The sequence below is a fragment of the Pagrus pagrus genome, assembly GCF_965226575.1.
Source record: "Pagrus pagrus genome assembly, chromosome: 19".
Lineage (NCBI taxonomy): Eukaryota > Metazoa > Chordata > Actinopteri > Spariformes > Sparidae > Pagrus > Pagrus pagrus.
The window spans coordinates 15626956-15654789 of record NC_140203.1 but is presented as its reverse complement, the minus strand read 5'-3'; the positions used below and the strand labels follow the sequence as shown (position 1 = coordinate 15654789).

The following is a 27834-nucleotide window of genomic DNA, read 5'->3' as shown; positions in this document are numbered from 1 at the left end:
GCGCTTTTGGCTGTTTGAGAGTCTATTTATAATGAGCGAGTAGCCATTTTTTCAGGGGAAACTGATATTATTGTGTACAGAACAGATCCCCAGACAGCTCTGTGTGATGCATAATACATGTCTGTCATAATCATTTCCATCATCCTCCACCTAAGAAAGAGAGACAAAGAAAAAATACACAGTAGATGTATTAACTATTGAAGACACGAGGAGGATAACATGCATATACTATACTGTACTTTAAATTTCTCCAAACTATTTTGATATACAAAGTAGGGCTGCAAGGATCAGTTGACTAATTTTATTAGTAGACTGACAGAAAAATGGTTTGAGTTTTGTCATTTTTTGAGCAAAATCACCAAATCATTCCCTGGTTCCAGCGCCTGATTTGTGAGGACTTTTATGCAACAAAACAGGCCATGTAAAGATGACGTTATTCATTCTTTTCTGACATTTTCTAAACTAAATGATTAATCGAGAAAATCATCAGCAGAATGATCGATAATGCAGATAAATAAAGCGATATTTTCCTCAGTCAAAGCTTTTGCACGATGACTCTCCGTTAAAGGTGCAATACGTAAGATTTGGCTACCGGTCTACAGTCCGTCCAAACAAATAGAGGGCAGCACATCACCAGATTGACCACTAACTGCTGCAAACTGTAGCTTCCGTCAGCTAGCGGTCCACACTGAGTGCCTGGAGTGGTATTATGAGACAGGACGTGCCAGGGCTAGCTGATTAGCATGCTAACTTCAGTATAGATATCTGCAACACAATACATAGACAAATCTGACGTGAAATCAAAACTGTTATTTCTTCACATTTTGCTGATATTATTTTTTGAATGTTTAAAACAAAAATTCTTACATATTGCACCTTTAATAACCTTTAATAACCTTTAATAACCAAAAAGTGTTATAGCCTGTTCAAGTCCTGGACACACCTGTCTTCTTTAAAGCTAAGTTCAGAATGATGAAAGGTTGTTTACTGATTAGTGGTTATAAGTTGTACAGACTGTAACTGCATACAGTATCTTGTAAATTTTAAGTGCTATTTTAAAGTCAAGTTGCTGAATTACATCTAAATTCATGGTGTTCAGGATGTGTGTTGATGCTTTTAAATAATCTTGATGAAGGTTCTCAGTCATCCAGGTCATGGTAATTCTCAGTGCTGTATCATAGGCAACTGGACCAGCTTTCATGTGGGCTGCTCGGGCTAGGTGAGCCCAGGTGTGAATGGTGTGAAGAAGCCTCTTGGATGAGAGGTGAAACATCTTCAAGAAACTGAACATGTCCAGTTGCCTGTGATACAGCACTTAAAAGCTTTTAAATATTTTTTTATTGGCCAACAGGCTGACCAGTAGTAATTGTGCTGATAATAGAGTATGTAGTGGAGTCCAAAATAATCCTGGAGCCTTTTCAAAATCTTCTGGGCTTTAACCGTCCCCATAGACCTGTGCGAGCATCTGCTTATGCAGTGGCCATGGAAACAGGTTTCAGGCCCATTTACCCCGTCATTTAAATAAATGCATGTACACCCACAGACATCCAAGTACTCACATCCTCAAATGCAGCTCACAAGAGTACTGTACGTCATTTTAGCATGCATGTTTAGACAATGAGAGAATTCTTCTGTGTTCCCAAATTCATATCCCAAATGTGATGATTTTCTTCTTTTATTTTTACAATTTTATGTTTTTGTAAGTTAAGTTTAGCTTTCAGACTGTTACCTGGGTTAATCAAACTCGCCGCACTGGCCCAGGGCCAGACTTCAACCTGTCCTATCAAAATAAAGGCATATGAAGCCACCCCAAAAATTAAAGAATAACCTTGCAAAATCATATCAGTTGTGATATTCATCTCCGACAGACTTTCTGCAGTCTCTCCACCCACACAGACACACATCATTTATGGCATGTCTCAAGAAGCCAGGTAGCCTCTTGCAGAAGCTCAAGTCCAGCTAGTTGAAGTCTCAGTCAGCCCCTTTCACATGTAGAGTCCGCTGATTGCCGTGTAGACATACATGGCAGCAACAAGCTACATGTTCCATTGTGTAGCTTATCTCTGATTATGTCTCTCAAATTTTCCTCTGCCTGCCCTCTGTCTTTGTCACCCCCTCATCACATCAGATATTTTGCCCTCTTTTCCTCTCACAGCGGCTTTAAATAAACTGAATCTGTATTGTCTTGCTCTCCCTCTCCAACTTTACATCTCCTCTTCTTTCTTTGTCATCCCCTTCCTTCCTGTTTTCTCTCTTTCCTCCTCCTCATAGCCTGAGGGACCGGATGCTTCCTCGTCCCAACCTGGGCTCACTCTGTGTGTGTGTGTGTGTGTGTGTGTGTGTGTGTGTGTGTGCGTGTGCGTGTGCGTGTGTGTGTGTGTGTGTGCTGGCATTCCCTCACAGACACATATTTATACGCCAACCTTGCTCCCATAGGAGACCCTGCCTGTTTGAGTTATTTCAGAGTTCGTGGTTAAACAAGACAGCCCGAGGAATCTCTCTGTCTCTCTGTTTTCTTTCATGTCCGTACTCCTCAGTGAGCTTTGACTGGGCTGAGGGGAACAGGGAGGCAACCAGGAAGGTTTTCTAGAAGGTGCAATTGTTGCTGTTTGATTTTCTAGACTGCAGAAGCAAAAAACGGCAAGCCTGCAGGAATGTCAAGCTCAACTAAGAATGAGGAGCCCTTCAATTTGACATTTGCAAGTCATATTAGAGGCCTTCTTACCAGCTGATATGAGGAATAATATGATGCTTTGGATGTTCTTTATGCCTCAGACACAAAAAAGCCTGAACAAATTGTGTAGAAAGTATAAAGACAGTAGTATTGTGTTGCTGGATATTGTTTTTACTCTGTCTCCTTGTTTGTTGCAGACTGAATGTGACCTGGAAAAAGGTTTGGAGATGAGGAAGTGGGTCCTGTCTGGGATCCTGGCCACTGAGGAAACATACCTCAGTCACCTGGAGGCACTGCTGCTGGTGAGAACACACACACACACACACACACACACACACACACACATTGATCAGGCAAAGTGAGAAATACGTATTGACTTTGTTTAAAGTATTTTGATGTAAGCATGTAATTATTTATTGATAGACACTTTACACTTGATGTCATTTGGTGCCACTAGATGCATCAGCACATTGTGAATGGAACATGGGAAACTATTAATAACAGCAATCAAAGTTGTGAATAACCAAACCAAATAAAAGATAAAACCAATTTCCAACTGAGAAAGAGACATGAGACATTCAAAGGTTGGGTTATATGAAAATTTACATGAGAAGGAAGAAATTTGTCAGCCTGTTTTTACAGTGGTATCTGTCCCTTTATTAGGACAGTGCAAGCAATGTTGCTCATCAATAATATCACTCACCCGTAATCATCGTCATTTTAACTTTACTGTTTTTACTGTTGTTACAGGCAGCTGTTTTCTTAAAGACAAACTCTGATTAACCCACAGTACTCTATATACAGTAGGCAGACAAGGTTAGCAACTTGCTGGAGAACATAGCATTTAGCAAACTAAGGGCTCCTAAAAAGGCCTGATATCCTTTTTAGGAGTTTAGGAGACAGAAACAGGGCTAGAAGATAATGGTGGCTAGAAATGCGACCCCAAATGAATGCTTATGTTGCTCTGTGTGTGCTGGATGTTTGAATAAGCAACTTTTACTATCGTGTTCATGCAAGGAGAAAAGAGTCTTAAAGGCAGCAAAATACTGCAGTAATGTCTAATCTAAATCTGGCTAACTTTAGCTTTCTTGTGGTACATGCAGATACCTTCAGCTAGCAGTGGTGCCTCCTATTTAAGCAACAAATGTTTTGTTCCTTGGTCTTACTTTACAGATGCACATTTTTGCATTTTCTATACAAGAAACGGTCCTGATGTATTTTTTAAATCTACTTGCAAATGCTTACTGTTCACACACGCGCCCTTCACCCTGCCGAATTAACTCTTCCAACTCTTATCTCTGCTATTTTCCTCTCAGCCCATGAAGCCTCTGAAGGCTGCAGCTACGACGTCACAGCCGGTGCTCACTGTCTCCCAGATAGAAACCATCTTCTTCAAAGTGCCTGAGCTCTACGAGATCCACAGGGAGTTCTACGACGGGCTTTTGCCCCGCGTCCAGCAGTGGAGCCACCATCAGAGGGTCGGGGACCTCTTCCAGAAACTGGTGAGGAAAAAGGAAGAGATAAGTGACTGGGTTGGGGTGGTTGTAGCTTGTGTGTGTGTGTGTGTGTGTGTGTGTGTGTGTGTGTGTGTGTGTGTGTGTGTGTGTGTGTGTGTGTGTGTGTGTGTCTGCCAGTGACAGCAGAAACGTCTCTGGGTGTAACTGTCCGACGTTATCCTTAATCAGAGTGACAACACTGGGCACCCAAAAGGGTTGACAGTATCAGAAAGGACATTCAGGATGCTACAGCTACGTTTTCTGACCTTATGCACGTCGACCCAAAGCAAAAGCACTGTGCAAGAGTGGCATTACTCACAGTAATGTTGTTTGTAGAATCAGGAGGCTTTCAGAAGCGGAATCTGTCAGCATAATTCAATAAACCAATGAAACAAAATGTAGATTTGATCTTTGTAGTGATGCTCCTCTTTATCATTTTAAATGTGGACAAATTGAATCTGGATCGTGCTTTTCTTCCTATTTCCTCTTCAACTGCCGCTCTCTCTCTCTCTCTCTCTCTCTCTCTCTCTCTCTCTGTCTCTGGCCCCCTGGTAGTTTCTGCCAAAGATGTCGGGGCCAAATGTACACTGGGTCCATTTAATCATTTTCACAATGGGTCAATTAACCCACAATGAATCATTTGTTAATTCTCTCCCAAATACTGCTCCTCTCCCACTAGTGTCTCCCTCACTCTCCCTGTCTCTCTCTCTCTCTCCCCCTCAGACTCACTCATGCAGTGCAAGTACACACATATGCACGCACACACACACGGAGGGAGGTGCAGCCATGTTTCACAATGCCGCCTTTCTGCCTCAGGCAGCTGAGGCCATCACTGCACTGTGTGCTTTGTGTCTCGAAGAAGCTGCTATAAATAGGAGCCCCTCTCTCTCTCTCACACACGCACGCACACACGTACACACTCCTATTAACTTCCCTTAGGAAGCTCCCCTCGAGGCCAAGATAAGAAATTAGGATTTAATTTGTATCTTTAACTGTCTAAGAGTCACATGCCAGAATCCATTTTTTATCAAATAGTGTCCTGAAAGCTTGCTTACACATTTTCTTTCCTTCCTAAAAACTGCTTCTCTGTCACATTCGCCTCCCATCGAATAAAACTGCCAGGCGCTCAGCCTCGAACAAAGCAGTGATGTCATGACTCTGATGTGGGGTAAAAAACAAATATTGAGCAGACTGATGTTAGACTGTTTACAGTTTTTGAGAGCAATGCTGCAGTAGTGGTGCGACGCCAAAACCCACTTGAATTTTCCTGTCTCACGGGCTTCAATTGGAAGATGGAGCGAATATTCTGGTGCTCGTGTGTCCGTACATTTGCTGATTTCCTTTGTCAGGTCTCAAACATTACGTCAAGCTGACAAAGGCAGTTTTTCGCACTCTGGTTTTACACTTTCTCTATCAAACTCAACAATCTGGAGTGTGGCTGTCTTTGTCGCTCTTGCTCTCTAACATGTACACACACTAGCGCATTTACACACACACACACACACACACACACACACACACACACACACACAGAGACACACACTGCCCCCTTCCCTCCCTCTCTCCAGACAGTAGTTAATAAAAGTCAGGAGGAGAAGACGCTGAGCCTACAGAAAGGGAAAAAAAAGGAAAAAATGCTACATGACAGCCATTTCGTTAGGGAGGGAGGGAGAGATTAGATGAGAGTAGAGGAGGTGATACAGGCGAGGAATGGGGGAGGGAGGGTTGAGAGATAGGATGAGAGTCGGGTAGGCAAGTAGATTTAGGCAGCTGCGGCTCCGATAGAGCTGTCTCACCATGACTCTGAAATCTGCGAGGGAGCAGACGAGCTTAGGAATCATGAAACATCAGAACAAGGAAGGCGAGAGACAGAGAGAAAAGAGGAAGAGGCAAAGCGCCACTGACAGGTTATGAGCATGAGTGTCGGAGAGAGGTGTTTGAAGGCTGAAAATAGGGCTAAATCACACTTCTGCTCTTCCTAAACACACACTTCATAGACTGCGGCAAAGGGAAGGTTTTACACCATGAAGACAGACAGGCAAACCGATGAAGTAGCTTTGAATGCGGCTCTGTAGGGGTAAAGGACTGAAAAAAGGCTCATTCTGTGAATTTCTTGTGAGAAGAATAGCTCTTGATCTTTCACTTGGCCTCACACAGACAGTCATTCTGCGCTCTGTTAAAGAATTTTAGTGAAGTGTCTCTCAGGTGGCTGTGAGTGAGTCGAAGGATTGTCAACATCTGCTTGTCTACCCTCCTCTGCATGGGAAGAAGATGAATATTATTTGAACAGACTGTTAAGTTAGACAGTTAAGAAGAATCGTAACATTTGTTTGTGGGAGACAGTTTCTTTGCTCTCTTTTGCTGAAACATCCTCAATTACGAGGACAAGCTTCTCGCTGGGCTGCCTTTGGATTTGCATAAGATTTGTCAAAATACATCGCAACCATCTACCAAAATCAGGTTTTGGATGAAGTTGAGTTGGAAAGTAGACCATACATAAGGATCTACAAATCTACAAAACCAGGTTTAAGTCCTTACTCACAAGATTGAAGAGTTGAGGGGTGCTAGTCTCAATAGCTTCACCCTTACTTCATTGAATCTCAGTGAATTTTTTCTTAAAGTCGCTGCATTTTAGAGTCACAATGGATCTTTCTGGGAAATTGGTTACTGATGTAATAAATCAAGTGAAAAGTAGGCTCATTTTGTCATAAGCTTACATACAACATGACATCTTTTTGAAACCAGTGGAGTTGCCCCCTGATTTGCATTAGAAAGAATGGAGGTGTAAAGCACTTCTGCATTGGCTTCAGCGATACAGCAATTCGCGAATGTTAAACGTACTAATATGGTAAACATTACCTGTAGCATTGTCATTGTGAGAATGTTAGCGGGTTGACATTAAGCTCAAAGCACCGCTGTACAGCTGCAGACATAGATGGAGACTCTTTAATTCAGCTGCAAATGAAGGGACGTAACCTTTCTATCTGTGTCTATTCTTATCGGTATATCACTGTAGACAAAGCAGTCATTCATCTCCCCTGTGTTAGAAAATATCTCAGCCTGTAAGCACTCCCTCACAAAGTGGCCATAAATCCAGCCTCCTCCTATAATGGCCGTAGTCTGTCATGAGGCTGTTTTCTTAATGTTGTTTTCCGCTGTGGATTACACAGTCGCTCTCACACACGACAAATCCTGAACTGAGAAATCCAAGCACCCTCCCAATTTCTTTCATCACCCAAAGCCATTTTCTGCTATGATACTGTAGCTGCAGCCGTACACTCGGTAAGCCTTCACGGCGCGGGGTGGATGTGGCTGGCAGACATTCAGGCTCTGTTCCCTCCACAGTCAAACTGTCACGCTCTGAATGGCCTCCGCTGTGGTGCAGATTGTGTGGCCCAGGGCAGGACACAGGATTGCAGGATTGTGAAAATTGCTTTACTCCTCGCCTTCCTCCATTTTACTTCTTCCTTGTCTGCAGATGTATTGTGTGTGCGAAACACTATAGATCCATTTTGCTGCTTGAAATGCATCAGTGAGTTACTGTTGTGTGTCTTCACGGTGGCTCGTGATGCTTTCTGCTTTTATTAGATCTGCCACACATACACACGTTGTAGCTGCCAGCAATAACATAATAAGTGCTAATGATGTTTAGAAAACTTGTGACTTCACATTCCTGACAGAATTGAATCGCACACCCTCAAGACAGCAAAAATCAGGGCATGTCAGGAAGGTCATGCCTAAATATAGATGAGAGGGGGGCTGAATGAGATCATTTTGAAGAATAGTAAAAGCATCGGAAATACCTATAGGTCAGGGGTGTCCAAACTTTTTCCCTTCGAGGGCTGAATGAAACTGTTGGAACCAATTTTACACATTGAAGTGTGTTTAAAGGTCTTGTGGAGAACTGCTACATATGTAAAAAAAAAAAAAAAAAAAAAAAAAGTACTATAAAGCCTTTTGAGGCTCCAGAGGAAGCTGCATGTAATCTGATAAATTGCCTCCAGTGATGTCACCCAGTGGCTGAGCTGCATTGTGGGTAATATTGGCAGGTTTTGAAAAGCAGTCTACTGGTCTGGCATTTCACTTCTAAAACATTGTTGGACTCATGAACAGTTTAAAATCAAATGATCAAAGTCGATGCAGCAGAACAACAAATATCACCTTTCTTTATTCCACACAGTCTTCTTCCTTTTCAGGACCTGCTGCCTACATTACCCACGAGTAAGAGTTAAAAATGACACTTTTGACTGTGGGATGTTGTGATGAACATTGTCATAATTTCTTGACATGATTAATCGATTAATCATGAAAATAATAGGTAGATTAATTGAATATCAAATATAATCATTACTTGCAGCTCTACATACTCAAACTGTTGCCATTTCCCAGGCCTCAGCACTACTCTACATGCAATGCTTTCCTATTGGATTGAAATGATGGCCAGAACTACGAAAGTGTGACCCAAGTTGTAATAAACCTGAAATATCCTTTAAGTCTTGATTCTGGAAAGGACAAAAGTCATCTGCCTAAATTACTGAAGCTCCACACGGGCTCATATGGAGCTTAAAGCTCTGAATTATAGCAATAAGCTAGGTCATGAGATCCTGTAAAGGTAATAATTAATGCTCAGTACACTCATTCAGTGCTCTCAGGTAAGCTTTTTCTCAGGTATTTGGTAGTCTTTTTAGATGTGTGCGCGTGCCTGTGTGCCTGCGTTCTTGTGCATCTGAGGCTCTCCACATTACACACAAAGCCCATCTTCACTGTACTCTCTCCTCCTTTGGCTTTTGTTCAGGAGAATTGATTGTCCTTTTGTTCGCAGTCGAGATGGATCGTAGCGCTGGCAGGCGGCGTTTGGTGCGAGTTTTATTCAGCCATCCAGCTTCCTAAATGTGCTTTCATAGCCTCCGTTACACCAATCATTAATTACTCACCCCGGCACAGTGCAGGTCTCGCCGGTTGCCACAGCAACGGGCCGGGCTGCTGCGAGGAGCGCCGTGGTTACATGCTGCTGTTGTTGTCACCATCAGTCACACACAGTCTCTCAGACACAGATGACTGGACTGAATCTCCTGTATCACATATGATATTTTAAGGATTATACATCTCAGCTCTGGGGTTCAGCATTTTCAAAGTTACACTGAAAAGGTTTAGTTGGACTTCATTTGGCTCTCTATTGATATTTTTTGATTTGTGAAGTACAGTTTTCTTAAATGCCACAATTTTGACTATGAAGAAACTCGCCAGTGCTACTCAGCATTTTCACAATTACACTAATCTCTAACAGATGAGACAAAAGCATTTGTTCTGACTGACTGCAAAGAGCTACATTATGCCTCCATTTGTCTGGCTGTTTCTTAATTATTAGTTTGCCGCTTGTACTTGTAAAAGGAAAGACTTGACATCACAGAAACATGTTAGGACTTAAGGTATTTTGCTGCTACTAATCACGCCACCATGTCACTTCATTTGCAACAGTAGTTTATCATTAGTATCAGTACAACACCTTGTGGGTATATGTATACTGCTTGCCTTGTAATTTTATATCGTCTTTTCATTTCCGTTCGCGACACGTGAACAGACAGCAAAAGCAAATGAAAGTATAACATCAACAAGATAAACAAGCAAATCAAAATTCAGCATGAAGTAGACACTGCCAGCAATAACAATAAAAAAACGAGACAAAACATTGAGAGACTAGGGGGAACATCTCATCTCAAGGATCATGTGGTCAAGCACATCCTCAATACAGGAAGACTTTACAGGAGAACGATCAATCTGGTGCGACCAGAAGGTTTTCCATATAATCCAAAAAGAGTTGCCATATCTTATTAAATGTTGCACTCTTATTCCTCATCCAATGCATTTTTTTTCTACATGTGGAGCAGCTCCTGATTTCAGAGCCACATTCCAATTTGGATTTGAACATCTGATTTCCATTTTGATGCAATGCATTTTTTAGCAGTGGCCAGCAAAAATATGTGTCAGCCTTTCAGTGTGGCTATTCTTAAAGTTGGAGTTAGTGTAGTTAATCCTTATACAAATCTCCACATCTAATGGAAAAACAGCTCCATGAATTTTGAATAGGGTGTCACATAGTCCCTGCCAAAATCCCCTGAAGTTTAGGGCACTGCCAGGGGGAATGTAGAAATGTTCCCTCATTTAAGCCACATCTAAAACAAAAGAAAAAAAATAGGCAGTACATCTATTTGTTAGTTTATCTGTATTTTTTCTGTCAACAACACCTTAATTTCCTTTCTAGAGATCAAACAAAGGCTTAACTTTTTTTCAAACTTTATTTACTCGATTTTCAGACAGATAACAGATGGCAGTCTTATAAAACAGAAGATCAGATAAAGAAAATAAACTAAACAATAAAGTCTTTTTTTTTTTTTAGAAAAATAGTTCAGTATTTTGTTAAGAGCAGCAGCAATGTCACAGTCTGTATGAAGTTGAAGTGGTGGAAGCTAAGACAAGGAAGTAGTGAAGAGGACTGTCGAGTGTGCTTGGATATCTGAGCTTCACACTGGAAGACAGTGTTGTTGGTCTCATTGCTTTTACTGTCTTTACAATGAACTGTTCTGTCTGATAGCATAGAGAGTGCTGTTTGTTTCTTCTATATAGAAGCCAGCTCAGAGTTTACTGCCATTCTATAACATTTCTATTTGGATTTAAAGGTTTGCAGGCAGATCACTCACTGACAAACATTTTGATATGTCAGATCTGTTCATAACATTGTAAGCTTCACATCCCTTCTCTGTTTCTTTTCTGTCAATCAGGCCAGCCAGCTTGGAGTTTACAGAGCGTTTGTGGACAACTATGAACTGGCTGTGGAGACGGCGGAGAAGTGCTGCCAGGCCAACACACAGTTTGCTGAAATCTCCGAGGTAAGAAGGAGAGCGGAACGAGTGGATAACAACACCGAGCAGGCGTATAAATACATGTTTCTATTGAGAGGACAAAAAGCAAACAGTTAGTGGTTCAGCCTCTGTCTCAAAGCTGGTGCAGGCGTTGAAGCTGTGATCTCTCAGTTATAGGATCATTTTACCACCGTGTAAAATCAGTCAGTCAGACACTTGACCCCCTGCATACCAGAAAATTTTCCAAGTGAGTTTTTTTCTTTTTTTCATGTGTGGAGCAATGCTTTATCAAATTTAGATAAAAGTAAGTACAGGTTCAGTTGAGTTCTCGACAACATTACACTTGATTGTTTGTTGAACTCCCACACTTCCTGACTATACTCTAAAAGATGAGTGTAAGGTTGGCGATATCCTCCTCCTACTCACTCTTTAGTTAAAATACAGAATACAGTATAAACTCTGTGCTGTAACTATGCAATCAATGTGTTACCAGTACAGCACATTTAATAATGATTATAAAAATACTATCTTTATGTATATTCGAAATGCAGCTCAAAGTGTATTACTGTATGGTGTTAAAAATAACTGGAAAAGAACAAAAGAAAAATTAAGACAAAAAGATCCAATAAAAAGGCAGAGAACTACATGAAATGTAGATCAAAGTGCTTTACAACAACAACATAATAAAAAAACAATACAAAAAAGATAAGTAGGTACATAATGAATAATTTAAAGGTCTTAAAAAAAAAGGCAGATACATAAAAGTCATTCAAAAGGAGCTGAAAACGTAGTATATTAACTAAATGCCTGCCTGTAAAAATAGTCCTCAGAATGCATTAAGTGTGTTTTGATGCTGTACAGTAGATTTCTAGTGTGTCAAGCCTTTTGTGGCTTTAAACTACTAGGCGCCAGGTTTTGAAAAGCATTGTACTGGTCTGACATTGCACTCATATAACACTATTGGACTCATTGTGGACAGTTTGAAAACAAATGATCAAAATTGATACAGCAAAACCAGAGATATGGCCCTTTTTATTCCTGTTCAAAAAAGAGCCTACATTACCCACAATGCAACTTAGCTAGTGAGTGACATCACTGGAGGCAACTCATCAGATTACATAAATGTATAGCTTCCTCTGGAGCCACAAAAAAAAATACTACAAATGCAGTAGTACTCACCGATACCTGTAAAGACGTTTAAAATTGGTGGATTTATCCTTTAAACAGTTGATCTTGTGGAGCTATACTTCGTCCGTCCTGCTGCCGCTGCAGCTTGACAGTTTTTGAGAGAAAGGGTGACTTAGCCACATAAAACCAACAAAGATGATATCTGACTTACAACAGTGTTAAATAATGTGTAATCAGGGAAAGGAACAGATTCAGAGAGGTGTCACGTAGAAAGAGTCCATTTTTTCGGCTGCTTTAACACTTTTGTCCCTGATGCACTGTGCTTGTAAAACGCTCTCCCATTATTCACCCACGCAGCTTTTATCATTTCCCTGCATTTAAATTTGAATGTCCTGCTGAATATTTCCGCACAAATGCAGCCAGAGGCAATTTTGTGTGTGTGTGTGTGCCCATGTGTTTGTGCTTATGTGCGTACATCAGTGAAATGGAGCAATGCAGAGGACGGTTGTTGGTGTTTTCTGTAGTTTTGGCTTGTTCTCATTCTCGTCGCTGAGCAGGAAAATATGAGCTCACCACACAGACTGTAGATGAGCCTTGACAGCGTAATAAATTTGTACATTTATCTTATCCACAAACACGAGTTTCCAACAGCTCCAAGGGCTCAGGATAATTTGTTTTATCGTAGACAAAGTAGATTTAAAAACACTTACTCTCATGCTTCAAATCTAGTTTTGGAGACTGATAGAACCGAATTGACCCTGGTTTAAACTAGTCATCTGCGTTCACAACAGTGTTATTTGTCAAGCTTGAAGGCTCAAACGTTATTACAGCTCTCTTCATGCATTTTGGGATTCTTCTGTTCATCCAGCAGCCACAGCAATGGCTTCAAATGCAGCCTTTAAGCTGATTTTGGGGGCTTTTTTTATATTAATTATAGTAAAACAGCAAACATTCACCTCTAAATTGATTAGCTTAAAGTGATCTTGATAAAAAAAAGTCTAGTGTTAAAAGTATTACATAGAATAGAATAGAATAGAATAGAATAGAATAGATATACTTTATTGATCCCAAGCTGGGAAATTAAGGAAATCCTCTTCTTCCTATATTTCTCAAGCATGTGGCAGCTCCTGGTACACCATCAGTCTTCGTCTATGTTTTACGAGGTCTACCAGTTAGCGTCGTGGCTGGTCTCTACATGCGGGATGGGGAATTCATCATCGAGGGTTGTTAATGGCCTAAGTAATGATGCATGACTCTGAGCCATCTGAGCAAGATGGTGGGGCGAAAAGCTGCTGAGGATGGCATAATTAATTTGGAAGTGGATGACCTCAGTGCTAGAGCAAGGATAATAACATCACTATGATTTCAAATCGCTTAACCATACTGAGCAGGTATTTAAAGGTCTGTTTTTGTTGTGCCTCTCCAAACAGAACCTGAAGGTGAGGAGCCCCAAGGACTCGAAGGACCAGACGGCCAAGAACTCTCTAGAGGGTCAGTCACACCATGCTATTTTTTACTTGATTCTACGAAAATATAAAAAAAAAAAACAAGATTAAAGCAATTACATATAGCATATTATAGTAATTCAGTCTGGTTTCTCTCTTTTTTCATCTGCAGCTTTACTTTATAAACCAGTGGACAGAGTGACTCGCAGTACATTGGTACTTCATGTAAGTAATAGTATGCGCTCAAGCAGCGACACATCTTAATAATGGTACATCACAGTTGTGTTCTGGTGTGTTTTAGCCTCTGTTGCTCACAAATTAATCCTAGAAGTCATTTAACAGGTGATCAAAACCCAACATGCAGCTTGTTTGCAAACATAAAGCAATATCTCCATCAGTACCCAGCTCAAGAAAAACAGTTGTAATTGCGAATAATATTTCATATATGAGAGATTACAGATTAGAGATGTGACTTTGTATATAAGTTTACCATTTACCATTAACAGTTACCATTTACTTTGAGAATTCAGGGCGAAATGTATTGCGTATATGAAAAGGTATTAGAATATATGAACTGAGAAATTTTTGCTTTTAAAAGTAATTGTTTTCCATCTACTGCTGCACCCCAGGACTTGCTTAAACACACGCCCACCAGCCACCCAGACCACCCGCTTCTGCAGGACGCCCTGCGGATCTCCCAGAACTTCCTGTCCAGCATCAACGAGGAGTCGACGCCCCGACGCCAGTCCATGACTGTCAAGAAGGGAGAGGTGAGCGTTTTAGACTCTGTTGACATGCTCTTCTTTGGACTGGTAATTAGCAGTATGGCTCTAGTGTGGACTAATTTGCTTAACATGTCCTCATACCTTGCCACTTAAGTTACGCTTTGTACGTGAGTGGAACGCAGTGATGACTTTTGATTTCAAACAGGACAGGAACAACGGTCTCCTGGGCAAAAGTCCTCTGTATGTTTTGACACATCTGTCTAATAAGCTGCTTTCACTGTTGACCAATATGGTTGTTTTTCTGATGAAGACAAGCTGAATTTGTTGGACTGACACAAGGTAGTATTAAGTCTTAATGTATTTTTGACTGCAACATTAATATCTGATTCATACAGACTTTTGACACAAAATCCTGACGTGTTAAAATACATATAACCTAACTGCCTTTTTAATGAATTTCTCTCATCTGCACCATTAAGGAGAGAATTGTGTTGTGTTTTCAAAAATCAAATATCATGAACCTTGCGTTGCGATGTCCCGAAGGTGATACAAGCAATCTAGATAATAGTATGATATTGAGCACGATGACGTCATGACCCCACCCTCTAAATGACTTTGAAGTCACTGCCAATTGAGAGTACAGGGGCCACCAATCTGCTGCCTAAAGCAGAGCCTATGCCCATATATGGTCATACCAGGATTGCCTAGCTGAGGGTGATTCTGTGTTTGCTCTACGTCACTCCTGTGGCTTCCCATCCCTCCATCTCCCCTAACGCACACACACACACACACACAGTCCCTCGCAGTCTACCCCCCACTGTCGCTCTCATCCCCGGAGATGACTTGACGCACATGAATGGATGCCTCTTGATTGATAGCTTGCGTGACACCGCCGTACATAATGCCGTGTAATGAGCCACCGGTCCGCTCTGACTGGCAGATTCAAAGTTAATTATTCATAAATGGAGGGTGGGAGCAAACGAGCGAAAAAGGCTGAGCCGGCTCCTCCTTCTGCTCACAGGGGGGTCATTACTGCACCCTTTTCTACACACACACACACACACAAATACACACACACACTGTCCTAAGCTCTGTTTCCATTCACTCTTTCTCTTGTTTGCCTTTGAACATATACACACACACCCAGAAACACACACACACACAGTCCCCTCCTATACTCCTGCAGGCCCCCAGTTCCATCCCAGTCTGTCCAGACCTCCACACCAGTCATCAAATATTTATCATGGATACATGAAAGCAGCACATGGAAATCGATGGGGCTCATTATATCGTACCTTCCCATAGAAAGAGTATATAATACGCCCGAGGTTTTTGTCTGCATTTCACCAACTGAGCTTCAACATAAACCTCGCTTCAGTCATCAAAGGACTGTCGTAACCTGGGAAGTCGAGGCGCTGATGGCTTGCATTCAGTGAGGAGGCCGGTGCTTTAAAGGCTGATAAATCTTAAATCGCTTTTAATGGAGAAGATGTGGCTGTGATGCTACAATTACATAAAACAGTAATTCGAGGTAGCAGGCATAAACTACAAAGTCAGCACAACCTCAACCTCCTAAATAGACGCTTTGCTGCATGCTAAGTCTGTGCTCAGACTTCTACATGATGTCCATGTTGAAAGTAAAGGAGTGTCCCTCATTATCCTTTGTCATGTGAAACAAATTGGATGCCTGCAGGATCTGTATATGCAAAATGAAACTCATTTGATTTATACAGCAGGTATAGTGATAATGCGCTCAAAGGGTAACGCCATAGTAGCAAGCTTTTTGTGGCTCCAGAAGAAGGTGCATGGAATCTGATAAATTGCCTCCAGTGTTGTGGGTAATATGGACTCCAGGTTTTGAAAAGGAAGAAGAGCATGTAGAATAAAAAAGGTGACATCTCTGGTTCTGCTAAGTATTATAGGAGTGCAATGTTAGACCAGTAGACTGCTTTCCAAAACCTAGTGCCAACATTACCCACAATGCAACTGGGTGACATCACTAGAGGATATTTGTCAGAATGCATGCGGCTTCCTCTGGCGTCACCATTTAATTGTTAGTGCTGATTAAAAGAGGCAGAAACAATCAGATAGCACAGGTAAAACAACAGGAAACAGGCCACAGTGCTCATTTTATGATCTGACCTGAAATATAAAGGACTGAGGGAGTGCTTGCCCTCCACGTGTACACAGTAGCCCGTGGTTTGCTCAGTGGAGGCACGCAGGAGCAGAGCAGCGCAAGTGGCACCCAGAGGCCCCGGCCCCACCAGATGAGGGGAGGGGACAAACAGAAGCAGCTTAATTAAAATGCAAATGACGGCACTGCCTCAATCTCAATTCACCTCCTCATCCTGCTTTGTTTGGCTGTGGGAAAGATGTGCGACTGTGTGTGTGCGTGTGTGTGTGCGTACTTCCACTAGAAATTTCTTTCCCTCCTCACGTCCTCGTATACACACATTGCCTTTACAACACACGAGCGCAGAGACGCTCCTTGAAGCATGTATTCTAAATATAAACACGGATCTTTTGTAGATTCATGCCATTACTCTCGCACACGCTCTCAGCGAGGAGATGGTCAATATTTAATCTGCGTTCAGTGCTGTCAGCATGCTCTGCCTCGCATCGCTTCTCCTTCCTACAGCGCCGCTGCTGATGTTCCGGTCAGCTATTATAAGAAATGGAGAAAGTCGCATTTCTCCTACTGGCTGTTCGATATTATGAAAATGTCATCTGATGCGCTGAGACAGCTGGTTTTGTTGAGGGTGTCTTTTCCCCTGTAGCAGGGCAAAGCAGCAGCGTAAGCGCATTTTTAAATTCATCAGATTACTGATGTAGGGGTGAGCCTTAACTGGAGAACATGTAATATCTAAATAAGAAAATAAGTATCTAGAGGCATGAGTGTGTTTTGCATGAGCAGGTTAACAGATGCTTTATCCCTCCACATGATTCCCATTCACTCCCACACAGTTAGAGGCCTGTAAATCCCTAATCTATCTGTTATCCCTGCCTTTATTTTATCTCTCATGAGATCAATGAAAGGAGGATTATTATTAAGGCTTGATGGGCAATGTAGTTTCTCAGCAGGTCATTTCAAGTCCACTTCACTCACCTGAATGTAAGGACAAACCTGGAAGCTCCTGTGTAGAACAATTCTGCTGACCTGTCATTTTAATCTGAAGGAGTCACTGTTAGTAGTTTGTCAGTTCAGGTACTCTTTCTGTACTAATCCATCCTAATCTACTATTGTACTTTTTGAATGCTAATCCAATCAGTATTCTAGTCCAATCCCAAGAATTTACTGCTGACTCGCCATGATTATCACAGGAGATTTTAGCTTGTTGGATAACAATGTCGCTTCCAAAGCTGTAAGTTCCAAGATTCAGAGCTTCACGGTGAAATACGCAGAGACAGAAATAATTAAAGAGCAACTCCACACTAGAATTTGGAAAGAGGGAAAAAACTGCTGCACTGGCCTCTGAGGTTCAACAGATTTACAGTATACCTTTCAACCCACGGACCACATCCAACATCACAGCTAGGTGTGGTCGGGTGGGGTCTGTCACCACAGCCAACTGTGATGTCAAGTGGTACCACGCGTGCTACGTCACTGATGCACAAGTATGTTGTCAGCACTAGTTGGGACAGCAAATCAGGTTGTTAGACTGGGCGCAGTAACTCTCTAAAAGGTTTAAAAGAAAGTTAGAAGAAGGGGAATACAAACACCCGGAGGTTAGCATTTTTAGCAATTGGATTTTGGATTATTGCCGACTAAAGTTGCAAACTATTCTAAAGACGGAGGAGTGAGTGGATGAGTCTCTTTGTTCGGTGTAATGATGTTTACTGTCCCCGACAACCTCTTAAGTTTTAGTTAGCCACTTTTGAGCAACCACCTTTTATTAAATCACGTAACGCTTTATAATTCAAATGCGGGGTATTTACGGGCCTATTTTGTGAAAATCGAATACACTTATTGTTATTCAATATATTATGTATTATTCAAAAACCCATTGACAAAAATGCTAACTTATTTGTTGGTTTTAGTACTCATTCCTACAGCACTCTATTAGCAAATGTTAGCCTGCTAACATGCTAATCAAAGATGGTGAACATGGTAAACTTAAGGCTGCAAAACATCAACATGTCACCATTGTCATGAGGGGGTTCGTGTTAGCATGCTGACGTTACAATCCAGCTCAAAGCTGAGAAACAGAGCAAAACAGAGCTGCTAGCATGACTGTGGACTCTTGGTCTTGTTTAATCCCTACACTGTATATACTGTATGTAATTGGCAATGGATTTAATGCCCTTTAAACCACAAATCCGTGATCATATCAAGCCGTCCACATCAGTGCTGCTTTTAATATGCATAGATAGCTTCACATTATAGCTTAAGCTCCAGTATTCCTCATATTTTCAGTTTAATGCTATGCCAAAGTTAAGAAGAGCAGTGTGACCAACATCTCACTCCAGCTACTATACAGCCCACGTCCTAAATATAGACTGACATGACAGCATGTAGATTGACAGAAGTGAGGCGAGATGAGGCCTCGTTTTATATTCTAGCTAGAAAACATCCTCGGGGGGATTATATGACATGTGAAATGACTTCATAGATGTGCCATTCTCGTGGCATCAAAGTCCCAAAACCTGATGATGGAGACTGAATGATGAACATGTACAGTAAATACTTACCAGAGACTCATTGCTACAGAAACTGCATAAGAAAATCACATCAGCGCCGGAGGGAAGAGGAAGGAGTGAGCTGTTGTGTGTGTTCTGACAGATGCAGCATCCCAGTTGCCACGAGAGAAAAATCCCAGATAGACAGCGAGCAAGTCATCTGGAAGTTATCTATCACAGGCCGTCATCGTTGCAGGCTTCATTATCTAGCTGGTTATGAATAATTATATCCACCGCTGGGAATTAGACTTCTATTAGATCCTTATTTCGTGATCATAGCTTGCTGTACAGTAGGAACTTCATGTGTGCTTGTGAATGCATGTGCATGAAGGGATGGATTACGGCAGTGGAGCTGCTTTGGTGACAAGTCACATGGTTTAGTATCTTCAGTAAGAAACCTTGGAATGCAATCAGGAGCTACTCTGTCTCTCTCTTTTCTCCTCTCCTTTCCGTTCTCTTTCCGCCGTTCACTTTCTCTCTTTCATGCTCTCCTATCTCTCCCTGTCTTTGTCGCCCTCCCCTCACCCTCTCCATCAACATCGAGTGACACAGCATGATCCTCCTCTTTCCCAGCAGATGTCCAGTCAGGTTTTGTAAGCGCACGAACCTCTCCTACAGAAGCATCGGCTCCACTTCAGTGTGTCCTGGCAGTGACAGTAACTGTGTGGTCATGATGGAGGGGGGAGAAGGAGGAGGAAGGGGACAGGAGGGGGAGGGCACAAAGAATGAACATAGGGATGTGATTGGCTCTGTACAAACGTGATGTCATGCTTCATGGCCTTGCTGCCAGGGAGTTGTGAGGGTTGAGTAGGTTTTGAGGGGTGGAGGGGGCTGGTGTGGCCCCTGAAACAACATTGAAGGGAGTAGGAAGGAAGAGGAGACATCGATTTTGTTTATATTATCTGTTTTTAGCAGATGTTGGCAGTAGATGGACTGTAAAATCCTTCATGTATGCATTTTGGGAATGTTGACCCATTGTGTTTCTTTCTAAAAAGATAAACCTGCACCCCAAATGTTGTCAGCTTGCAGTGCTCACTCATTAATACTTAAACTCTGTTAAACTTTACTGAATTCATTGTCGTTCCATTATATCTTTACAAAAGGTTGACCCCACTGAATTTATTTATAATTCAAACAAATTAACAGGTAATTACCTCAAATAAATAGGTGAAATCAAGGTAAATATCCAAGGCAAAGTGGGTGAAATCAGCCTGAAGAATTAAAATCAAGCAACTCGTTCTCATCCTCGTTTCATACAATCAAAAGACTAAAAGCAAGAGCAAAAATAAACTACAAGAAGTGTCCATTCCCTGCGAGATCTGCTCTGTCTGAGTTAAAATACTTTTGAATAAATGTATTTTATTCTCTCATATATTACATTAAACCTCTCCTCTCCCAAATGTTTTATATATAAGTAAATCTAAGGTTATGAGCATTTAAAAGTGAACTGTTACTACCAAGTTGTGGTTTGACATTCGTCTGCTTCCCGTTCTTGTTCCAAGTCCATTCTTGTAAATCTGTTGTCTCATTTGTACAATGGCATTACTGCCCCCTTTTGGCAAATGGCGGTATTACACATCTCATTACATAGTCTGACATCAGTGATAATTCCCAGCGCTCCAAACAACACTCGTCCCTGTCTTACCGTTACGTCATTCATTCCTCTGTGTCCTGTGAATTGAAGATTAATGCTAGAATATGACAAAATAATTTACCAGGTAATTAGTTGAACCAGTGCTATTTAATGCATAACCCTCCACAATTTGGGGGAATCATTTGGTTAATATTGAGCTCATGAGCTTTGCCACTGATGATCGAGAAAAGATGACATATTTGACGATGGAGTTAAGTCCATCAAACTCCATGAAAGCTCATAAGTACGCCTCGCTAATATCCTAACTGGCAAATGCTGAGTTACCGACACCAAAAGCTTTGTGTCACTGACCCCACCGTCCTTGTCTGTTGTTGCTGCAGAACCGCCAGCTTCTGAGGGACAGCTTCATGGTGGAGTTGGTGGAGGGAGCGAGGAAGCTGCGGCATGTCTTCCTCTTCACTGATCTGCTGCTCTGCGCCAAACTGAAGAAACAGATCGGAGGGTAAGAAATTTTAACAACGGTCAAATTAACACTTATTCTTCAGATTGAATCCCACTATAAGACCCGAGTTTCATAAGATTTCTACTGTCTCGTTCTCATCTCTTATCCATCTTCACCTATCCTTCCCTTCTCCTCCCGCAGTAAAAACCAGCAGTATGACAGTAAGTGGTACATCCCCCTGACTGACCTGACCTTCCAGGGCCCAGAGGAGGCTGAGCCACTTACCATCCCCCAGGTCCCCGATGAAGAGCTCGACGCCATGAAGGTCAAGATCTCCCACCTCCGCAGTGAGATCCAGAGGGAGAAGGTAGCGTGGATATGCACAAAAATCTGTACAAAAAAAAACCTCTCATTGACAACACAGCATTTTTTTAAGTTTGTCTGCTGGGATTTTCTTTCACACAACTTATTGGATGTAGGATTTTTCTAGCCAATGTAAGATTATCAAGGTAGTTGTTACCCCCCACGCAAACATTTTCACTTCTGTGATTTCAGAGAGCCAACAAGGGTTCAAAAGTTATCGACCGTCTCAGGAAGAAGCTGTCAGAGCAGGAGTCTCTGCTCCTGTTGACGTCTCCGAGCATGCCCCTCAGAGTCTACAACAAGAGCGGCAAGGTAACCTGTTTCTTCATCGTCCTTTCCCATCATCAGTTCTACCCCATCATCCTCCTCCTGCTGCCTCCAGCACACTCCTCTTCTCCGTATTTCATCTGCTTTTCTCATTTTACTGCCTTTTTTCTTGTCCTAGATTCATACTCCTAGATCTGTCTCATGCTAGACTTTCTTTTGGGTTACACTTTATAGACGTGGGTCGTTGTAACAAGCATTAGTTAGTAGGTAGTAAGGCCCTTATAAGATGCTTATTAACACATTTTTTGTGCATTTGTCTTCAGAGTTACGGTTTCCTGATTTCATCGGACTACGAACGTGCAGAGTGGAGGGAGATCATCAAGGAACAGCAGAAGAAATGTAAGTGTCTTGGAGTATTTGGAGTTTCCCATTTGCGAAACATCCTGGGCCCTTGAACTCTGCATACATGTACAATAGCAACTACTAATCAAGTGATGAAAACAAAGGGAAACCAATATATAGACCGTTTTTTACAACCTACATTTATTGTCTTCCCTCAAGGTTTTAAAACGTCCTCCTTGACGTCCATGGAGCTGCAAATGTTGACCAGCTCCTGCGTCAAACTGCAGACTGTCCACCACATCCCACTAAGCATCAATAAAGAAGGTATGGTACTAATGTTTGTATTTTAAAGTTGCACTCAAATGTTTCAGCTGATTAAGTACAAAAATCTGCATAAAATGATAATGTTTAGATGTGTGGTTACACTTTCACACTTGCTTGATTGTGATTATTATGAGTATAGTAAAGTACACAGAGGTTCAAACCACATATTTTATACTGTACAGGCCTGTTTTTTCCATGTATGATTCTGCTCCAAAACAAACAGAGGTCTGCATGTTTTTCTAACCCCTCCTCGCTGTCTTTTTTTTCCCCCCTCTGCTCGCTGAATGTTTTTCCAGAGGATGAATCCCCCGGTCTCTACGGGTTCCTGAATGTAATCGTCCACTCTGCCTCCGGCCTCAAACAGAGCTTGAGTGAGTCACTCACCTTTAGCCTCCCTGCAAACAACAGATAATGCAGATAATCAGACAAAGTTAATTTGATGTGAATGTGGAGCAGTGGGAAACAGTGCTTTATAGCTATGTGTTTCCCTCTGACTAATTTTCAAGTTTCTGGTCAGATTTTTTAGTGTCTACAGCTGTTGCTTTGATGTTTTCACTTGGTTGCATAACACATGCCTGGAGACCTATGTTTGAAACATTTTGACAAACTTAACGTGACTCATTCCTTATTTGCTTTCTGGAGATAACATCTCACATTTAGCTAATTCAATTGCTCATGTAATGCATTCACAAAGACCTCTTCAATAGCCATATACAGTGCAAGTAATATCTTTTCAACCTTCTTTCGTCTCTGTCAGATCTCTACTGCACAATGGAGGTGGATTCCTTTGGCTTCTTTTCAAATAAAGCTAAGACGAGAGTGTATCGATACACTACTGAACCCAAATGGAACGAGGTAAGAGAAAACAACACACGTCCCTGCAGAGTCTGGACTAATATTACATTTGAATTAATCAAACACAACCTTGTACTGTCCGTGTTGCATCCTCGAGGCCTTTTAAAAATTAAAAAAGTTGAAATTAGTTCCTGCGCAGATTCATTAAAATTTCATATTCCCAATAGTGTTTTATCCATTATGCTCAACATCCTTCATTGGATGCTTCATATTAGTAAGCTTATTTCTTTTACATGCGCATGCACTGTATCTGACATCTGGTCCTGTAATCAGTTTGCTGTCTACCTTTGAGTTAAGATGTCTAACAGAACCTACACAGAGCAGCTGCAGCCCCTGCAAACATATAGCAAACATATGCATAAGGGCACAAACATGAATGCATTAATGACACAGCTGGTCGTGGAGGTCAGCACCGTAGACGAAGAAGAGCTTTGAGACACAATCAGCGGGTCGGTTCATCTGCAGCAGAGTTTTTCCCATCGTGGACCCGAAGACTCTTTGAGGATTTTTTGCCCAGCAGAGTGGAAATAATATCAGTTAATGAGGGGCTGCTGGTGATGACTCACATCTGTCCAAATGCTAAGTGAACCAACGCAGTGCGGGCCTCAGAACGATGTGCAAAACATCTGCAGCGGAGCACTGTACATAATTACAGGGAATGTTGGTCAGCTGTGGTGGGATGTCTAGATTAAAGTGCACGGTGGATGTTTATAATCACGCTTGTTCTTATTCCAGTGTCATTTAAGTCAAGTCTTGGACATATTGCATCAATTTTTGCTTAAATAATCACCCTGCAACTATTTTTTTCTTCTTCCCACTCAGGAGTTTGAGATTGAGCTGGAGGGCTCTCAGACCCTGAGGCTGCTCTGCTACGAGAAGTGCTACAACAAGACCAAGCAGAACAAAGAGGATGGAGAGAGCACAGACCGCATCATGGGGAAAGGACAGATCCCGGTAAGACATGACGTCACCCCACCCCCCCCCCACCACCACGACTCATTACTGATCGGCAGTTATGTCACCACCGCTGCCACAAAGCATGAAATTCAAATTATTGCTCAATGAATGGCTGAAACTGAGCCTGATGTCAAAATTGGCTGATTAGATTAATTGCCCTCTTATGTAACGGATGGGTCGGGGTTTCGGTAAGTGGAGGGGAAATTGCCATTTGCGAGATATTTGAATATCAGAATAAAAAAAAACATTCATTTTCGTGCCATAGATCTATCACTGCGTTGCCAGGTTTGGTCACAGTCGTGGGTCGATAATAGTTATCGAGTAACAGCAGTGCCACCCTGCATATTGGAAAATAACTTCAATACTACGAGGTGCCAAAATCCTGATAATGTTCTGAAAAACACAACACAGACGCTATCCTGAGCAGTCTGGCCGTGAAACAGACTGATCGGTGGTTGATAGCAGATCTAGATAGCAGGTGATTAGGTTGCCAAGACGACGCCTGCCTGCAGGATAATGCCAAGTGTCGCTCAGTGGATCACCAGAGAGAAAAGCAAAGACACAGGTTAGAGAGAAAATATTTAGCCTGGAACACGAGTCTCTCCGAAAACTGCTTTTACTCCTCCACCCACAGCAGGGCAGGTGTGTGTGTGTTTGTGTGCCCCCGTGTATGTGAGGCTTTACACCGCTGAACGTTGTTTAGCCTTCCAGAAAAACACACGAATTGATCTTCTCTTGGTGTGTGAAAGATCTGTAATGTCTTATTTTGTGATTTTCTTGAACAAACTGACACAAAAGCAAAAAAAACACCAAACACAAAAGCATTAAAACATTCCTGATGACTGTGCAATGGTGTAACATTAGCTTCATGTTGTTTCATGCGTTCACTGGATTCATATAAGCAGTGTCCTGAACAGTTTGTTCAAATCTACGCCAGGAAAAGTCCCTTTGTTGCTCGCTGTCTGCCAAACTGTCTATGAATTATAGTCACAATGCTCCACCTGGTGGTTCCTCTGAAAATCCTGCGACATGATCACTTCTTGACAGATGATGTCATTCAAAACAAACCACCCAGACTGGTGAGAAAGTTGCTCAGGAGGATTTTCAATAATCCACAGCAAGAAACTGACGCTGCGGTCTTCAGTAGAATGAATCCAACAGATTACTGTTCGGTTTTACTGATTTACCAACAAAATGAATGTTTGGAACAGAATAAATAACCATTTACTTGCCAGAGTGGTTGGTAGTCGAGCAAACCATCCAGGTGTTGGTAATTTATCATTTACCTACCTAACAGTTTGAACATTTTAAATGTGATTTCTCTTTATTCTCTGCCATCATGTGATTGTTGTTGATTTATGCATCTAGATGACATTCTTATCAGAGATGTTATTCTCCTTCTCCTGCTCAGGGACTACAGATGTAAATTAGCTGGTAACCCTTGTTAAACAAACAAAACAAACAAACATAAATACATACATACCAAAAAATAATAGATAGACTCTAATGCTCTCCAACTTGTATGTATCTTTTTTCTCACCCTTGCTTCATATACTCTACATATAAATGTTTAGTCAAGTATGTGAGATCGATTTTGTTCCAAAACGACGTTACACTAGAAATGAAGAAATAAATGGTATAAGAATTAGGCTAGAAATGATATATTCTTCTGACAATAAATCATTTATTTCATGGCAAAAGTCATTGTGAACAAAAGTTACAATATTATTCAAAAAGTAAAAATGCCATAATGCTATTTTTGATCATCAGTTTTTATATTTGTTCATTAACATTTTAAGCAAACATTTTTAACTTTGCTAAGTGTGATACTTTCAGGAAGAAAAATGACTTTTAACCGTATAAATCATAGGCCTAATCAACAACTTGATTATCTGACTGTGGTGTAAAAATGTTCTTTTTTCGTTTTTTTAAGTAGCGTTTCTTTACTGTCTCAGCTCATACTGTTGCCTTCATGTCAACACTCATTGCAGTTTAGTTTTACAGATCTCATTTATTGGAAAAGTATCTGTTGTTAAACGGCACAGGGTTCACTAGACCTGTAGAAGATAAAAATGTAATTTGTTGACCAAAAACTTGAGCTTTTAATGCATTTTATCAGGAAGCAAGAGGAGCTCTTGTGGCTTTGCTGTTTTTAGTGCAGCGTAATTCTTTATAGATAAACGGCTCAAACCAAAGAGCACTCTGAGCAGTGAAAGATTCAGTTATGAGAAACATGATCCAGCTTCGCACGCAACCAGATGGGCCTTAGCCTAGGTAAACATCCAACATACAGTATACTGTGTGTGTGTGTTTGTTTCATGGTGTGTGTGTGTCTGTGTGTCTGTGTGTGTACCCAGATTTTATTGCCCCAGATGGCATGTCTCCTCAGATCTCAGTGTTTGTGCATGTTTTGGTGTGAATTATAATGTCTTTCAACAGATCTGTTTATTATGTTTATAAAAATACAGTAGAGGGATGTTACATAATAACAAACAACCTTTAAAAAAACATTCCAATGTGATGGTGGGAAGATTTGTACTGTTAATGCAGTTATAAATTAATGCACTGCTATGTTGACGTAACTGAGCAGTACATACAGTACGTAGGACAACAGTATGTAAAGATAACCCAATCTTTACAAAATAAACATTCATAATGTGTGTAGCTGCAGTGGTCCGTGAGAAAATGGCCAGATACATTATAACTCAATTTAAGCTTTATTTCTTACTTATCCTGCTAAATGACACACAGATGTGAAGTGATGGAAGAATAATAAGTTACAGTTATGAGCACAATAATATGTGCCTCATGTAGTAAAAGTAGCACAGTAAAAGTAGTGGTTCTAAGTAAAATGTCACCTGTAAGTGATACAAGATTATATCTGACATTATTAGATTGTTAATACAGATGCATCAATACATAAGCAGCGTTTTACTGCTGGTAAAGGAGGAGCTGATTTTAACTACTTTATATAAAGCTAGTTATATATATTTAATGCATGCCTATACTGGCACCTAAACATGACTGGTCCTCGGACCATCGTTTTGGCTTAGAGTGTGAATCTTTTGTTTATTCTCCTGTGGATAGCTCTGGTTTATAAAAATGCTGGTCTTAATCGGTTTTAGTTGGTCCTTGGTCACGATAGCCCTGCCTCTAGCCCCTGATGTAAACATTTCTTTGCTCTAGGCCAGCAAAGGGGGTAGTGTTGGTGCCACTGTAGAACCAGTTTTCCTGGCTGAGAGCCAGTTCTTTGGCTGTCGAAAGGCAAAGAACTGGTTCCAGAGTAGGCACTGGCTCCGAACCAGCACCTGAACTGCCTTAGGGGTAATAGAGATCGTAGTATTTGAAAAGGACAGAGACAAAGGTTAAAAAACATTGGTTTGATCTTTAACAATCTTTTTTTGTTAAATATTTCTATGAAAAGAAACTTGTCAAATAAATGTAGTTGAGTAAAAAGAGCAATACTTGCATCTCAGATGTAGTGGAGTAGAAGTAGAAAGTGGCAGAAAATTGAAATGCTCAAGAGTAAATTATACTTGAATACAGTAGTTACGTAAATGTACTTGAAATGTCAATAAGTTTCATTAAAACAGGCTTCCTGATGATGGTTTTGAAGGATCAGCTGTGTGAATATTGTGAAATGTCTCTTTAGTTCAGATTAAATAGAATATTATGCTAACATGTA

At 41.2% G+C, this 27834-nt stretch overlaps 1 protein-coding gene across 1 annotated transcript in view; it reads left to right on the top strand.

The window, feature by feature from the left end:
* The window catches only part of bcr (BCR activator of RhoGEF and GTPase), a 90287-nt gene that overhangs the window by 53442 nt on the left and 9011 nt on the right, over positions 1-27834 (top strand). The window contains exons 3-16 of the mRNA XM_084383731.1: positions 2872-2976; positions 3991-4176; positions 10950-11057; positions 13589-13649; positions 13776-13828; positions 14233-14373; positions 20980-21101; positions 21243-21408; positions 21597-21716; positions 21995-22070; positions 22233-22337; positions 22634-22708; positions 23095-23192; positions 24015-24146. Coding sequence (XP_084239857.1) covers positions 2872-2976; positions 3991-4176; positions 10950-11057; positions 13589-13649; positions 13776-13828; positions 14233-14373; positions 20980-21101; positions 21243-21408; positions 21597-21716; positions 21995-22070; positions 22233-22337; positions 22634-22708; positions 23095-23192; positions 24015-24146 — 1548 coding nt within the window. The remainder of the gene's footprint in view (positions 1-2871; positions 2977-3990; positions 4177-10949; positions 11058-13588; positions 13650-13775; positions 13829-14232; positions 14374-20979; positions 21102-21242; positions 21409-21596; positions 21717-21994; positions 22071-22232; positions 22338-22633; positions 22709-23094; positions 23193-24014; positions 24147-27834) is intronic.